The sequence below is a fragment of the Scomber scombrus genome, chromosome 2 (assembly GCF_963691925.1).
Source record: "Scomber scombrus chromosome 2, fScoSco1.1, whole genome shotgun sequence".
Lineage (NCBI taxonomy): Eukaryota > Metazoa > Chordata > Actinopteri > Scombriformes > Scombridae > Scomber > Scomber scombrus.
In genome coordinates, this window is record NC_084971.1 from 26147138 (window position 1) to 26163331 (window position 16194).

Here is a 16194-nt window from a genome sequence, read left to right on the forward strand (position 1 = left end):
AAGTGGGGAATTATTTTCAAGGTTTTACACAGATGATGGATTTTGTGATGTGAGTCCTAATTTGCACAAATGTTTAAACTAGCACTTGTTGTATTTACTCGCTGGAAACATGCCCTAGAGAAGCGCTGACACGGATTAACATGCCTTACTCACAGCTTGTTGACATAGTGCTTTGTTAGTCACACAAACCCATTTGCTGTTTTTATAATTTTGCATATTATTCAGTCATCAAGGGCATGTAGCAATGAAGAGAGCAATCTGTTTGAAACAAATCACTGAGTACACAGTGTATGAGGGATTGTATGCCAAATAGTGGAAGAGGAAGTGTTTTGACAAATTGAAAATAAGTCATTTTATCACTGAAGAGACACAGTTTGTGGTATCAACACAGAAAAAGACATGATATGGTGAATAAGCCCAACTAAAAATGAACTTGACTGTTAATAAGCTCAGGAGTGAGAGTCCTGGGTACTATCCAGATCAATAGTGGCTGGAATGTGCCTGTGGGACCTCCAGGGCCTCAGAGTGGAGCTGCGCCTCCAGACCAAATAAGGAAAGGAGCAGCAAGACCCGTCAACCAGAGCGAGAGGAGGCCAGCCAGACTCTGAGCTGCCCAGGGATGAGTAGCGATGACGGGGCTGCTTTACATCTTTATTCTGTCTGCAAGTGTACATGTAACAGACGGTGAGCCAAAACTGGATGTGAGTAACACGCTGGAAGCTTTAACAGCAACTGATTTGAAAGGAAAAATACTGAGATGTGTTTGCAGAGAAGAGTAAAAAAAAGAGATAAGAAAACAGAAATAGGAAAAATGGCAAGCAAGGGCTGGTAGAACAGACTGGGAGCCAGTTCCCAAAATCTGACCAATTACTTCACTCCCGGGGTGGGGTCTGTGCGTTCTCCTCCCCCTCCACATGGTTCAAAATCTCCATCACTTTGATATTCCTTTGCTCTCCAACTCTGTTCCCCCGCAGTGAGCAGTTTATAGTCTGTGCTGCTGTCGTCTAACAGCAGGGAGACATTAAAGGGTCATGCCACTCAATGTCGTGTTGGACGGCCCGGCCCCCTGGGGGTTTCGGCTGGCAGGAGGGAAGGACTTCAGCCAGCCCCTGACAATCTCCAGGGTAAGTGTGTGTGTGTGTGTGTGTGTGTGTGTGTGTGTGTGTGTGTGTGTGTGTGTGTGTGTGTGTGTGTGTGTGTGTGTGTGTGTGTGTGTGTGTGTGTGTGTGTGTGTGTGTGTGTGTGTGTGTGTGTGTGTGTGATATGATGTCTCTAGTAGAAGAACAGAAGAGTCAGTTTTCTTCTTAATAAGAGTAACCTAATCAAAACAAAACTTTTGTGTGTATTTATTTATTATTTATTTCTCTGCACAGTTTTTTGGGTTATGATATTATCTGAGAGAAATGTCTTCAGCGTCAGCTGTTTTTAATAAGTTGATCAACTAAATCTACTGTTGTAAAAACAGCTAAATGTCAAAAATGTTTCCCAGGAGGGTTCACAAAAGTCTGTCTGGGCTCTGGTGTGTTATGGAGCTTGCACCTGTGCAACAGTAAATGCAACAGGATTAGATACAAATAGCAGCTTACAGTATACTGTGACATGAACACACACACACATCTCACTCAGTGAACTTCAGACAGAGGAATTTAGGAGCCCTTAAGAGTGTGTGAATCCCGTTTATACGTGTGGATAAACTGACAACTGACTGAACTGATGTTCCTGCTGGCAGCTGAGGTAAGACAGCGAAGAATGGATGATGAGCACTGTGTTATACTCAGCATCATGACATGTCTATTATAACAGCGCAGCTGTTCAGGAGATAGTAAACCTCCAGCTTGAGTTCAACTCACAGCATCATGCAGGTTATTATTATGGCAGATTAACAGCACAGGCGGAGCTGGGAGGTGAAAATAAGGTGATAATATTTAAGAAAAGTAAACATTACTGTAATTAATTAATTTCAGTTAAAAACAATAAACAAAACATATTTCCATACTTGCAACAACCCTCCAGTATTTGTTTATGCATGACATATGCCCGTATGTACATGCTTTTTTGTCAACTTTATTTTATTTTCATTACTTTTACTGGTGACATTAAAACTAATATTCACATCTTTTGTACTAATTTAATAGTTGTGCCTTTATACAGATTAATTAAATTAAAAGAAGCCAATCCCATCAATAAATTATTTAAAAACATATATAAATCTGGGGGGGAAAACAAAAGAAAGGGAAAAAACACAAAAAATTAGACAATACAAGAAAATACATTACATGACACATACATACAAAAACAGATGTACCTACAAATACATTTTTAAAAAGCAATCTACCAACATTCATTATTACAGTTCCAGGGCCACATTTTCAAGTAAACTTCTTCACCACCACAAAACTTTTGAATATTAATATTTAATATTGTGTTTCCATTTTCAGCGTCCAGACTCATTTCTATACAATGTGCAGTATCACACAGGATCAGACTTCAGTTATACTGCTCTGTTAGGGTTACGTATATCTATATTTAGGGGAAGACCTCAGGAACTACTGACTAAAAGCATAGTGAGGTTTCCCAACCAGGGGCTCTGTCCAATAACCTCACACCTGTTGTGTTAGGAGACACTCAGTGGTCTATATGAGAGTGGTGATGAGAGAGGACTGGGATGGACAAAGTGGGAAAGGAACGAAAGAGAGAGAGAGAGGAATAAGTGGGGGTAAACGATATGTGAGCAGTAATACAAGAAGCAATGTGTGAAAAAGAGATGTGAATTAAAGAAGGGACTGACAGAGCTTGGATAAATCTGACAAAAACTTACTTCACTGTCTACGTGACAAAGTGAAGGAACTGTTTGCTGCACAAGCTTCATTCAAGCACATGTGAATCCAGTGTCTCCCTTCACTGCCATTTTTGGTCAGGAACATCTTCCTCCTTCCTTATGACCCGCTGGTGTTTCCAGCTGGTCCGGGGAAAGTAAACACAAGTGATTATCATCTTTTTCTTCAGCAGACAGCAGTCTTAAAGGGACACTCCGCTGAATTTACACAGCAGGGTCAGTTTACTTGTAATGGGGTGTCCTGTTGAACCTGTGAATGCCTTCTGTGTTTCTGGAGGAGCTTTGTTACAGCAAATGTGAGAAAATAACTGGTCATGTCATTAGGGTGAGCTCAGCTTGTTAAACTGTGGAAAGTAAAGGATCTGGCATCAATCTTGACCATTTTTCTTGCATGAATTGACTTTCGGCCCCTTCAGGGCAGTGTAAAAAAAAAGCTGTGAACATGACATTGACATATTATTAGCTTTTTAAAGTCAAATTGTCAGCAAACAGTTGCCTATTACCACATCCAGCATATATGAAGTAACATCAACATTGATTTAGAATCATGTTTCGGGCCACCCAGTAAATCACTATCATTTTTAGTTCTGTGTTGTGTCTCCACCAGCTCCTGATGGAAATAGGTGTGTTTTTAGCTGCTAAATGCTCAACTGTGCTCACCAGCTTGTTGCTTAATTTGTCTGTCTGCTGCTGAGTACTGGACAGGTAGTTTACAGTCAGTACAGTCAGTTTTTTCACTCAAAACAGCTGCCGACTGCTGCAGCTGCTGCAAAGGAGGTTTAGGAGAACAGGGATGTGAACCAAAACAAAGAGTTGAAAGACAGTAAAACACTCCACATAGAGCTGAGGAGATCTCCAGGGTTATTTGTCACTACTAGCAACACTTTTCACATTCGACATATACATTAGATCCATTGTGAGTATGAAAATACTGATTTATGCAGGAGGATTTCATTTTACTTCCAAGACAGCCTTTATTAGTACCAGTTCCAGTTTATTAAGTGGACTCTTTCATTCCTTCCTTAACTCTTGGCTTCCTCTTTTGTTACTGCTCTTTAGCAAATCCATTTATGTGCTATAATATGTAGTTAAAGAATTACTCAAATACTCAACCTATCTACCTTAAAGTAGTAATTTTGTTAAGTAAGTAGGCTGTTAAGTAAAAGCCTTACATTCAAAATGTTACTTGAAGAAAAGTTTAGAAGTAAAATGTCAACATACATATCAGGTACAAAAAGTCAACATACTCATAAAGAGGAAGAGTAGTTTTTTGTTCAATGAAAACCTTCTTTTTCTTTCTTCCTTCTTCAGTTTAGGGGATCTTTGTGCTTTCAGATTAGTTGACAGAGGGGAAAAAAGAGAAACTGAAGACACACGGATGTAAGAAAGGAAAAAAAGAGAAAGAAAAAAGAAAAACACGAAGGCAGGAGGAAACAAGAAAGATACAAGGAACGACAGAGGAAAGCTTGAAAGAGAGACATAAGGAAACACAGACAGAAAGCGTGAAGGAAAAGCTGGTTGTAATTTAAACAAAGACAAATGTTTGACATGACAGCCGGGCTGCGTGAAAACAAAAGAATCCAATAAAGACCAGAGTTGTGTCCAGGTATCAGACATCAGTGAAGTAAAACATACGGTCACAGCAGCGGTCCAACAAATGCTCCACTGTAAATTACTGCTCCCTCTTTGGCAGCATGAGACATCCCCTCAGCACTTTCATCCACAGTTATTTATAGGCAGATGATCTAATTCAAGTTTCTATGTAACATCCCAGTGTAGCAAAGTTTCCTATGTCCAGTAATGCAATATGGCTAAGCATAGGTCATGCCCTGTGTAGTGTAAGTAGGAATGTTCTTTTCGGTTTGAAGATGCCTCCTGAGGTATTCCTGCAAGCTCAATGGCTTTTTAAGAATCCTTATTGATCTTAATCGTTTCCTGGCCGACAACATACCTATTCCATCTGGATGCTGTCACGGATTGGGAAGCAGTGCATGTTTATATTATCTCCATGACAAGGGACGGACAGTTTATATGCAGGCATACCAACCAGGGCAATGGATCTTTGTAATGGGAACCCTGCTGCTGTATCTCAGGGAGCATCCAGTGTTTTTGCAGAGGAAAAAAATGGCAAATTCACGTAATTTAATTAGTCAATCCGTCAGACTTTATTTGAAAAGCACTTTTGGTACAAATACAATGTATACAAAGTGCTGGACTCGAAAACTGAGGGAACGCGATCAAATTTAGAGTAGTCCAATAAAATTATATATATAACATAATAAAATACTAAAAAAAAGGAAAACATAGTTAACGAAAAAATTATGACAATAAAAGGAAGAAATAAAACACTAAAAAAGAGGTGTGCTGATGTAAGTTAAACCTGATATTAAAAGTTGGTTATAAAAAGGAAAGCAGAAGAGTAAATAAAATAGAATAAAAAGATTCATTCAATTCATGACTAAAATCTTTCCTGTTATATCGATTCGGCTGAATAGCTGAATTCTTGAGTGTTTCGCAAGAAGAGTGTTAAGGTCAGGTGAGACTCAGACAAAGAAAAAACAAAATGATACAAAGCTATGATCCCAGCAGGGGAACATGAACTAGGGGGCCTATGCAGCTGAGCACTGCATTAAGAGATGAAGTGTCAGTGATGGAGAGCAGGCCAAACCGTTTCACAAGGCTGCTCCATCTGTACATACAGTACTCTCTGGATGTCTGAATGGGTTTAAGAGGAAGAAGAAATGATGGGGAGAAAGACAGACAATGACAGCAAGGCTTTTTCTGCTTCCTGGCTGTTGCTCTGAGAAAAAGAAAAAAACATTAGCAACAGACTTTCACATTTATGTCTCCTCTACTAATGTGCCAGTTCAAGGTTTGTCAACTATTTTTTGCCGCATGAGCCTGTTATTGGTCCCAAAAACTCTCATGGCCCTTGCTAACTGTAAGTGTTGTTTTGTGAGATATTTCTGTTTGGGAGGGCGGATTTAATTATATATAAATGATTTATTTATTGATTTATGTTTCAGTGGATTAAACAAATATTAATACAGCATAATGTAACAGAAGGAGGAATGAAAATAAAATAAAGAGAACTGTCTACTTCCTTTTCTTTTGATGACATTTTCAGCGCTTCTGCTTTCTAAGTATACAGTAGGCTGACCACTTCAAGGAAAATCTGGTGTTGTGTCAAGTTAGAGTGTCAGGCTACCACGAGCCTCTTCTTCTTTTCTTCCAGCACATTCCTTAAAGGATATGGCTGGTGATCGTCCATTCTCTTACTGTCAATAAATCTCATGCGCAGAGCCAAACCAACAATGAATTAATCCTAATTACAAGTATTGCGTGTGTATCATATTCCTCTGTGCTGTAGACCTCTGTCGTTGTCCAAAAACTATTAAAATCACACCAATGAGTCATGGCGTTGCACTGGGTGACATGTTCCTTCATCATAAAGACTAATTGCACAGTAGTTTGTTTAGTTAAACTCTGCCTTACATGGAACTACTCTCTGGGGAATGAAAACGTGATCGCTATTATTAGTCTTTGGAGCCGTTATATACTTGTTAGAAGGATCATTCATTGTCGGCTTGGCTCTGCACATGAGATTTGTTGCCAACAAGAAAAATATGGAAAATCAACAGCCATATCCTTTAATGTTATGCATTGGTGACAGTGCTGCACTGTCTAACATGTCACTCCAAAGTCTCTCATATTAGCACAGTTGAAATCTGCTGACTGTGAAGACCGTAGTGTTGTGATTAACATCATTTTCATACTCATCGCCACCCCTCATGCCCCGTAAGGAATGATCTGCATCTCATCTGAACACAATCCTAAATTTGTTGTTCTTTCATCTCCCCTGCATCTACTCCCACCCAGATCACTCCGGGCAGTAAGGCCTCCCTTGCCAACTTGTGCGCTGGTGACCTCATCCTGGCCATCGAGGGAGTCCCAGCTGCAGACCTGCTGCACTGTGAAGCCCAAAACAAGATAAAGGAATCCACCAGTCGGCTCTGTCTGACGGTTGAAAGGTTGTCTGCAGACTCTACAAGCATACACATGGCACATAAGGTGCAGGCCACAATAAAAACAATGCCTGCACATCATAATGGAATTTAATACATTAGCCTTACAATAATTACTGTTTGTGAAGCTTATATCGTTCCATTTTTGTGTCAGGCAGCTGTTGATTCATCTCTGAGTAAAGTGGAAGGTCATTGTTGTGGTGCTGAATTAGATTAGAGCACAAGTGTTGTTTTTACTGTGTCCACCTTCTGTACTACAGTAGGTCCATCTATAAGTGTATATTACAGCTAGATCATAACACTGTACAGCCATTTGTTTTAGCATGTGATGCTTTAGAATAGAAAGCTTTATTGTCATTATATTTAACATATAATGAGATTAAAGGTGCCACTTCATTTGTACTTTTAAGACAATAAAAACAGGACAACCAGATGAAAACAAGACAAACACGCAGCTAAAAAAAGATGACATAGTAGGAGTTTATTGCACTTAATAACATCGAATCTAAAATAGAATAAATAAAAGAATAAATAGAAGCAGTATTGCACAAGATCACTGTTTCTTGAAAGGAAATGTCTACTTGAAACTTTTTATCACTGGTAGTTTCCTTTGTGGATTCATTTATCGGACAATAACAACACATTCAAAAGTGAATTTAGTGGTCCTGTTACTTTTTCAGTTCAGATACACTCAAAACCCACTTCACACAGTATGCTATGGTATTCCCAGAAAAAAACAATATGTAAGCAGAAGTTTAAACCACAGTTTTAATGTTATATGGGTTGGGATTACCTAAAATACACACACACACACACACACACACACACACACACACACACACACACACACACACACACACACACACACACACACACACACACACACAAACACTGACCAGGATCTGTTTATTGTACACAGGAATCAGACAAGCCTGTGGTCACCCCGTGTGGTGGAGGAGGGTAAAGCTCACCCATATAAAATCAACTTGGAAGCAGAGCAGCAGGTTTGTCAGAGTGTGTGATTAACGATTACGGCCATTCAGCTTCACATCATTATCTCAACACTGCTCCCTTTTTACCTTTTCAGGAGTTCAAACCTATTGGCACTGCTCACAATCGCAAAGCTCAGCCGTTCATTGCAGCAGCCAACCTCGATGACAATCGTCAGGTGGTCAGTACAGCCTACAACACTCCCATAGGGCTCTACTCCTCAGGCAACATCCAGGATGCCATGGAGGGCCAGATCCGTGGCATTGTCCACCCCAAGCCTGAGAGGTGACTGATCTTCACGCTATCCACAGCTTAAGGTTCACTCAAAGCCCTGCACCATAGCAACTAACAGCATGTGAGTTGTAACTGATTGTGAAAGCTTTGTGTTTTCAGCAACATTGCACCCTGGACCCATCAGTCTATTTATTGGTATTGGGTCCAAATCCACATCCACACAGTATCTTTAAAAATGAGTACAAACATTTCTGGTTCCAAAGTAACATTACTGTGCATTGTAGGTCATGTATTGTGCTTAAATTGGGCTAAAAATGATTGTAAAAAAATCATTACACAAACACGAACAGAAGAAAACTCCCCAGGGGACACACAATTAAACTTTTGGCCTCTGAAGTAAAATTGTTAGACAGCTCTGATGGAGATCAGAGCTTATCAGGAGGAAGGCTGCCTAAACAATTTCACTGTATGAACCTGGACTGTGTTTATGTAACAGCTGACCTTTTGTATGTGTAGAAGAACACAGAAAATGAATTACCATTAGAGCCTGACTGATCCTGTCTGCGTGTCTGGATATTTAAATAATCAATGAAGTTACACTGCTGTGCTTCGTGCGTAAATCTGCACAGAGTCTCTGCGGGGGAATCACTGCAGGTATTTAATAAATTCAAAAACACCCAACTTAAATCATGTTCCCCCCGCAGCTTAGCTTAAAGCTGCAACTACTGATTGTTATCACTGCTGATTATTGAGCCTATTTTCAAAAAAACAATTAATCTTTTATGAAATAGTAGAAAATAGTGGAAAATAAACAAAGATGCATTTTTGTAAACTATATTCTGTATTTAAATCATACAGTACAAAGTTTGGGCACACTTTCTCAACTGTGTCTATATTTTTGACTGATACTGTACCAGTCAAACACCAGAGAAAAACCTGTACTGTTTAATATTGAGAAAATACATAAATGACTGATCAAAAAACTAATTTTCAGTTGATTGAGTAATAGTTTAATTGTCTATTCAGTCCTAAATTCCCTTTCCTCTGGTGCCACCCTCAGGCCGAACTTTATTAAAACATATTTAACCATAACAAGGTCCACTTGATCTTCCTCAGCTGATGCAGTTTCCCAATTTCTGTAGAATTGCAGATGTCAGCTCAGTTCAACTCATCTTTATTCCCTTTTAAAAAAAACATTAAAAAGTTACAATTAAATTTTACAAATAATTAAATAAAAATCAATAAAATAAACACCAGGGATTTATAACTTTATTAAAACTTTGGCTATAAAAAAAATGCATTAAAAATGACCAGGAATAGGGACCCTGGCAATGGATAAAATGTCAACATCAATACCCCTAGTAATAACTAAATTTGGTGTATTTCCATGATGGTAGGTGGCACTTTGCACATGCTAAACACAACTGAGACAAGAAAACAAGATCCAAGAGATATACAGTCCTCTAATCAGTGTGCTTGTTCATAAAACTTAGATAAGAAGTTTCTGTCATGTTTGGGGGGTTGATGGACAGTCAAAGTGAGTACAGGTTGGTGTGCTCTGATAACAACTGCTAAGTATCTAAATGGTAGAAAATTGCCAAAAAAACATTGAGTACAGGTTGAATTATTAGAGAAAATAGCAGCAATCATAACCTCTCTTTTATTTGGTCTACTGGAGAATAAAAAGGTGAACTTAAGAGGAGAAGACTCTATCAAAGTAGCTGAGGCAGTTGAAGTAAGCCAGGCTTCATTTAAGAAATAAAAAGCTACGACCATGCTCAGAAATAAAATCAATATAATATCAATATATAATCAATATAAAACGTCTTGCTAAATAAGGGTCCGATATTTAAAAATGCTAACTTCATTGGCTGGATTCTGTGCCTCACATGAACTGAGTCAGACCAATTTTCACTAGGTTGTGTGCATTTCTACCATAATGAAGGATCAGTGTGACATAAATGTGAAAGGCTGAGCTGTAGTGAAGAGTACCAGTATTTCTTTGTGTTATTGCGATGGCTAACTATAACAGGAATAGAGAATATGTCACTATTCACAACTGTGCAGTGCTGTCGGAACCAGCGGATATTTTTATGGGCAGATGTTGCAAAATATCTGAACTGAACTGGATAGCTTGATGCAGCCACAGATGTGCTACAGTATGTAAGCCTCCAGCCTTCCAGTACAGTCATGTGGTTTTCATTAGGCTACCTGATATATGGTGTGTTGCACTCACAATATATTACCGAAACACACAGGAATGAATCTTTCCATGGCTTAACCACAAATTCTGAAAACGACATAAATCACATCAAACATAGACTCACTCTGCATCAGCTGCTTTACATGGACTTAATGCATTCACAACCACTACTATTAACAGACTGGATGGAAATATTATAACATGATTATGAAGAAAAACTACTACAATATGCTCAAAAGGGGCAAGTTGATAAATCAGTAAAGTGTAATTTATAGCTAAAAGCATTCATTAATCAACAACCTTTCTCGTTCTCTTTTTTCTTTACTCACATACATGTAGCATCTAACTTTTTTTCTCCTTTTAAGGCTAACTCAACATGTTGTATCTCCATAATCTCCAGCTGCTTGTTCTCACCTGATGTTGCAGTTACTAACCATAAGATTCAAGGCTAAGCAGCTGTGATGCATCATTTCTGGCAGTAGCATGAAGCAGGTTGCACAAGTTGTTCATAAATTCAAACTTTGGCTAATTATAACGTAAGTCTTTATTAAGTAGAGGTTTACGAATGAATATATTAATACCAGTTGCACCACACAAACTAGCTTTTATAGAGATGAGTTGCTATTAAATCTTTACACAGACTAAATTGAAAAGTAAAAGAGGAAATGTGGAATATGGTCAATATTTCTTACCTGATATTTTAAATTTCACAGAAAAAAACACTTAACTTTAAATTACAAAACTTTACACCATTAACTAGAATAACGGCCAGTTAAATGACCAAATGACTTCTAGCTCAGCATAACTGGATTTTTTCTTATCTAAATCACATAGCTTAGTGCTATTTCTTCAGGTATGTACATACAAATAAAGTCATACATTCACAAAGGATTGGCAGTTAAGTTTATTTCATACTTTTCAAGTTATGCTACAGCTTGTGATGCTATGTTGACCTCCTGTTTACACAGTTTGTTGCTCCTTACTACACATTGTAGATGTTTTCTAGTGACTGATTTACACATTACCTAAGTGTTTACTAGATTATGTCATTTCCCAAAGTTCTTTGGTGCTACCCAATGTAGTAAATCACTAGTTTGCAATTAGCTTACTGAAAATTTGGGAAGGACTTTAAACAAAAACTGATGGATTTATGAACAGCTGGTGCAACCCAGTCCTGATGAACTGGACTTTGGGTGGTCTGTGAAAAAGATGCCAAAGGTTTAATTTGTCACAGTCCTACAGACCAGAGCAGTGTGTATTTATAGTTGCTTCCCATACTGCATATGTGTGTCTGAATCTTTGTGTGGTTGATTGTGCTGCTCAGCCCCAGGACTTTAACCAACATTGAAGAATCTGATGTGTACCGGATGTTACTGAAAGACCAGGAGGAGCCCCAAGAGCCTCGGCAGTCTGGCTCTTTCAAAGCCCTACAGGACTTTATTGATAGTGATGGTGAGCTCTTTCCCAGATGATGCATTTTCTTCAAATCACCAAGCGTAGGCGGGATTTATTTGTACTTTTACTGGTAGCAAAAGCAACAGAACAGCTTACTGAATGCTCACAGCTCACTATGAGTGATGGGATCCTATATGAAGACACTTTTCTTCCAAAGTTAGAAAAATCTTTTTCCATTAGGGTCGGTCCAGATCAATGATTTGCAACGAGTATGGGTGAAACTCGCAAAAGAATCCTCAGTCTTCTGATCGTAAATGTTGCGCCGTTCACAATGAAGCATGCACATAGACATAAATGTCCGTTTCCATAGCAACGACGCACCGGTATACCCCACTACTTCTATGTTGATGCATTGTAACTTGTCAGGCACACCCTGGATGCTTGCAATCAAACAAAGGGCAATGTTCTTACTAATTTTATTGATTTTTTTTTTTTAAGCTACAATCGTAAAGTGATTGATGTTTTCAAAAAGTTGGATGATTAAAAAGTCAAGAACATTATTTGCCATTGGTGCATACACACATAGAAACTCTTGTGCGGTCGTTCAAAGAGTCAAGTTAAAAAGACACACAAGAAAGACACATAAATCTATAAAACACATACTTCTATAAAAAAAGTGTATAACAACCTATATAAAGGGAGAGGTGAGAACAGTGTATATTGCATATTGCACAGGCCCAGGAGACAATATAATATAATACAATGCAATGAGGTAATCAGGTATTCAGGTTATTTTGAAAGTTCTGCCATGTTTTCGTCGAGGCCTATGCCATTTCCTGATTTGCTGAAGAGAAACAGCTACATCCTTACGTTCCAAAAGTGTTCTTGGCAAGTTGACAAGGTAGGTCTTTTGAGACCCCAGGCAACGGGTTCAGATGCTCTGCAACTAACCAGGTCAGACCGTTGCAATTTTCTCTGCAACATTTTAAAACCACTTTGTCTTGTTGCAAATCATTGATCTGAACTAGACTTTAGAGCTGTATGTAGGCCTATTCATTTTTTCTCTGCGGTCTTCGTACTAGTTCATAGTGGGTTGGACATGGAAAAATGTGACGTCACCTACTTCAGCAAACCAATCAAGATAACAACATTTGATTCAATATCGGATGATAATTGGTCACTTTGATAAAACTGGATCAAAACACACCCATACCATTCTCAAGGAGCATATTGGTTAATAAATTAAGATGTTTTGTTGCTTTTTTCATGAGTAAATACACATACATATTCCATATAATACTCATGAAGGATCATATTGCTCCTTTAATCCCATTTTAGCGATACTTGTAATTCCACTAAATCACATCCATTATGACAACAGGAAGCAGAAATACACTGTAATGAATGCATAAGTATTTACATTATTTATGTAATGTTTTCACAGTGTATGATTAATGACAACTCACACCATGAACAACACAGTTAAAGCAACACTAAGCTACATAATATGTCACGACATGCCCCAGTTACCTTTACTATTAGAGTGCTGGGGTGTATAAGCTACACAATGTGTCATTACGAAAGCACTTCTCCATGTGTTTCCTTTATTGGCTGGGTGGTAATGTTTCCTGACACAGTTGTAAACAGTGGCCTGTAACCCAAGAGGAAGTTTCATTTAGGATTCAAGAGGTTCAAAGTGGCCCTGCCTCATACAGCATCTCTTGAGTGTTTTGTTTTTACGTATGTGCTCTAATCATGAATGAGTACAGAGTTGTTGTGCTGAGTGGTTTCTCCCACATGTGGACAGGCACTCGTCCCATTGTGACCAGGACAGTAAAAGCCCCGACAACCAAACCTACTACACCCACAGGAAACCTGCAGAAACTGCCTGTCTGCGACAAGTGTGGGAATGGGATTGTGTGAGTAAAAATAGAATATATCATCTGTGATTCACATTCAGACCCTCAATACATTATTACAAACAGAGGGTGGACAAAATTACTGGAACAATACGTCCACGACAGCAACTTTACAGACTACAGCGTCGAATGTTGCCATAGATATAAATTGAGACCTCATCTCTTCTGAACAATCATAACATTATATGCCTGCAGTTTCCTTTTGATTGTTCCCCACATAAAGCTAAACCAAAAAGAAAAGAAGGAAAAGGAAACTGCTTTTGCTGTAAGCATCAAATTACCTGTTTTTGAATACTGATGAAGGCTTTTGTTTTTTCACTGTTTTATGTTTAGTAAATCAGATTCTAATCATACGTAAAGAGTGTGTGCGTGATTACAAGAATCAAGTTTATTTGTCACATCATACATAATATTTTAATGTTTCACATCAACTCTCTATCTTTTTTTCCCACTACAGCGGGACAGTGGTAAAAGCACGAGATAAATATCGTCACCCTGGTTGCTTTGTGTGCTCTGACTGCGACGTCAACCTCAAACAGAAAGGCTATTTCTTCGTGGAGGGTCAGCTGTACTGTGAGACTCATGCTCGTGCCAGAACAAGACCACCGGAGGGACACGATCTTATCACCACTTATCGTTCTGCATAAATTACCATGTTATGAGAACAGACACGAACATACATACAAATAAGCTACTGACACGCATGCATATGGAGAAACACTTTGCCAAACACTTCCAGGTTCAATATCTGTTTTATCTTTTGTTTGTGTGCAATAATATTTCATTAAGAATAGGCTACACTTTGCTCTATTTACATAACACCATAATATTTTGACTTATAAATAACCTCTGTGTATAACATTGTGCAGGTGATAATTGAACAGCTCTAGCACAGCAGTAATGGCAACAAAACAGACTGAGACATGCCACTTTCATCTTGCCAGTTTCTCACAACTTGATGTCTTTCCAATAAAGACCTCTGTTCATATTGTAAGATTGCATCTGTATGTGGAGTCTCAAGATGGAAAGCAACACCCAGTGGGTATTAATAGATAACAACTATAAAAAGCTGAATATAAGTATTAGTATAGTTATAAGCACAGAAGAGAAGGGAGAAGAGAATGTTTACAAGTTTATTTTCCAATATATTCATCACTTTACACTTTTGTCCTTCACTTTCATGCACACCAAAAACTCATGGGTCATCTTTTCAAAACTCACATTACGTTAAAGACTCAACCAGAGCTTTTTATATTTAGCCATGGTAGCAGCATGTTGAAGGCATGACAAAGTCAGTCCACGCTATAATATCTGATGGACTGTATGTATTGACATATTCATTATCTACAAAGACTTTTGCTATGGTGCTTTCAGTGTCTAAACAACTGCTGGATTGATTGCCATGATATTTGGTTGAGGCACTGATGAAGCACCATCATCAAGTCTAACTTTTAATATGTCTGATATTTCAGTAAAATAAAAAAATATGATGACATTCCCATCAGCCTCAGATGTACAGTACAGTGTGTAATCAGCAAATATCAGTATGCTAATTCACAATACAAACATTGTTAACATGATACATCTTACAGCTGTACTTTATGTTTAGTATTGGCAAATGTTAACATGCTCACATGACAAGAAAAAATAGATTAACATGGTGACTATTATATGTGCATTGTAAACATCATATTTTCATTGTGAGCATTAACATGCTAACATTAACATTCAAAGCACAGCAGGGCCTATGTGCATCCTCACAGAGATGCTAGCATGGCTGTAGAATATTTAGTTGTGTTTAATGTGACCAGTCACCCACTGAAGAGTTAAAATGCGGCTGTTAAATGTTGAAAGAAACCCTAACCCTTAACCCTAATCCTACCAACAGATTTAGAATACAAGGACTTCTGACTGTGGTCCCTGGGGAATCCAAGAATAAACCACTGTAGGAAACTGTATAACAAAGACCTGGTCTGGGTTTTTACTCAGCAAAGCTATTTAGATAGTGTGTGATATGTTAAATTAGGACCCATCGCAAACATGAACTAAATAAATAATTCCAAGTATTAAAACTGTATAGGTGGAATTGGGTGCCCAAGGACTCGAATACATCAGTATTCTTAAAAAGCACTAAAACAGAAACAATGATATGAAGTCATTAGGAACAAATACATCGACAAAGTCATCAAAAACTGTAATGATAGAATAAAGCACCTCTGGGCTCTGCAGGTACCCTAGTTGGTACAGTTAATTGACTATAAGCAGCTAACTTTGGAACAAGCTGTGGACAGAAGCAGTTTATTTAGCCATATTTAAGCATATTTTGATAAAAGTGTGTCTGGAACAAAACATTTTAAGGATATCTTGATACATTATGATTTACCATGAAAACCTGTCACCATAGTCTTTATTCACAGAAGACGTCTTGAAATGTCACAGTAGAAAAACAACAGTTGTTAATAATGAGTGATGGCTGATTCTGCTTCATTATGCATCCTGGCTCACTGTCACACTGTCATGACTTACTAAGAATCTTAAACTGAACCGAACCATTGTTACTGTTATTACACCTGTGCTCACCATGACAAAAAT

At 38.2% G+C, this 16194-nt stretch overlaps 1 protein-coding gene across 1 annotated transcript; it reads left to right on the forward strand.

Moving 5' to 3' along the window:
• Positions 1-951: 951 nt before the first annotated feature.
• LOC133991941 (PDZ and LIM domain protein 3-like) lies at positions 952-14722 on the forward strand. Its single transcript, XM_062430560.1, has 7 exons — positions 952-1124; positions 6716-6867; positions 7781-7865; positions 7949-8136; positions 11613-11740; positions 13491-13602; positions 14060-14722. Exons 1-7 carry the CDS (start codon positions 1032-1034, stop codon positions 14247-14249), a joined length of 948 nt encoding a protein of 315 aa, XP_062286544.1. The 5' UTR covers positions 952-1031; the 3' UTR covers positions 14250-14722.
• The last annotated feature ends 1472 nt before the right edge of the window (positions 14723-16194 follow it).

Excerpts from the sequence above, each read along its gene's own strand:
- LOC133991941 (XM_062430560.1), top strand. The coding sequence starts at position 1,032 with ATGCCACTCAATGTCGTGTTGGACGGCCCGGCCCCCTGGGGGTTTCGG. Across the intron at positions 1,125-6,715 it reads AGCCCCTGACAATCTCCAGG|ATCACTCCGGGCAGTAAGGC; the intron begins GTAAGTGTGTGT and ends ACTCCCACCCAG. Across the intron at positions 7,866-7,948 it reads ACTTGGAAGCAGAGCAGCAG|GAGTTCAAACCTATTGGCAC; the intron begins GTTTGTCAGAGT and ends TTACCTTTTCAG.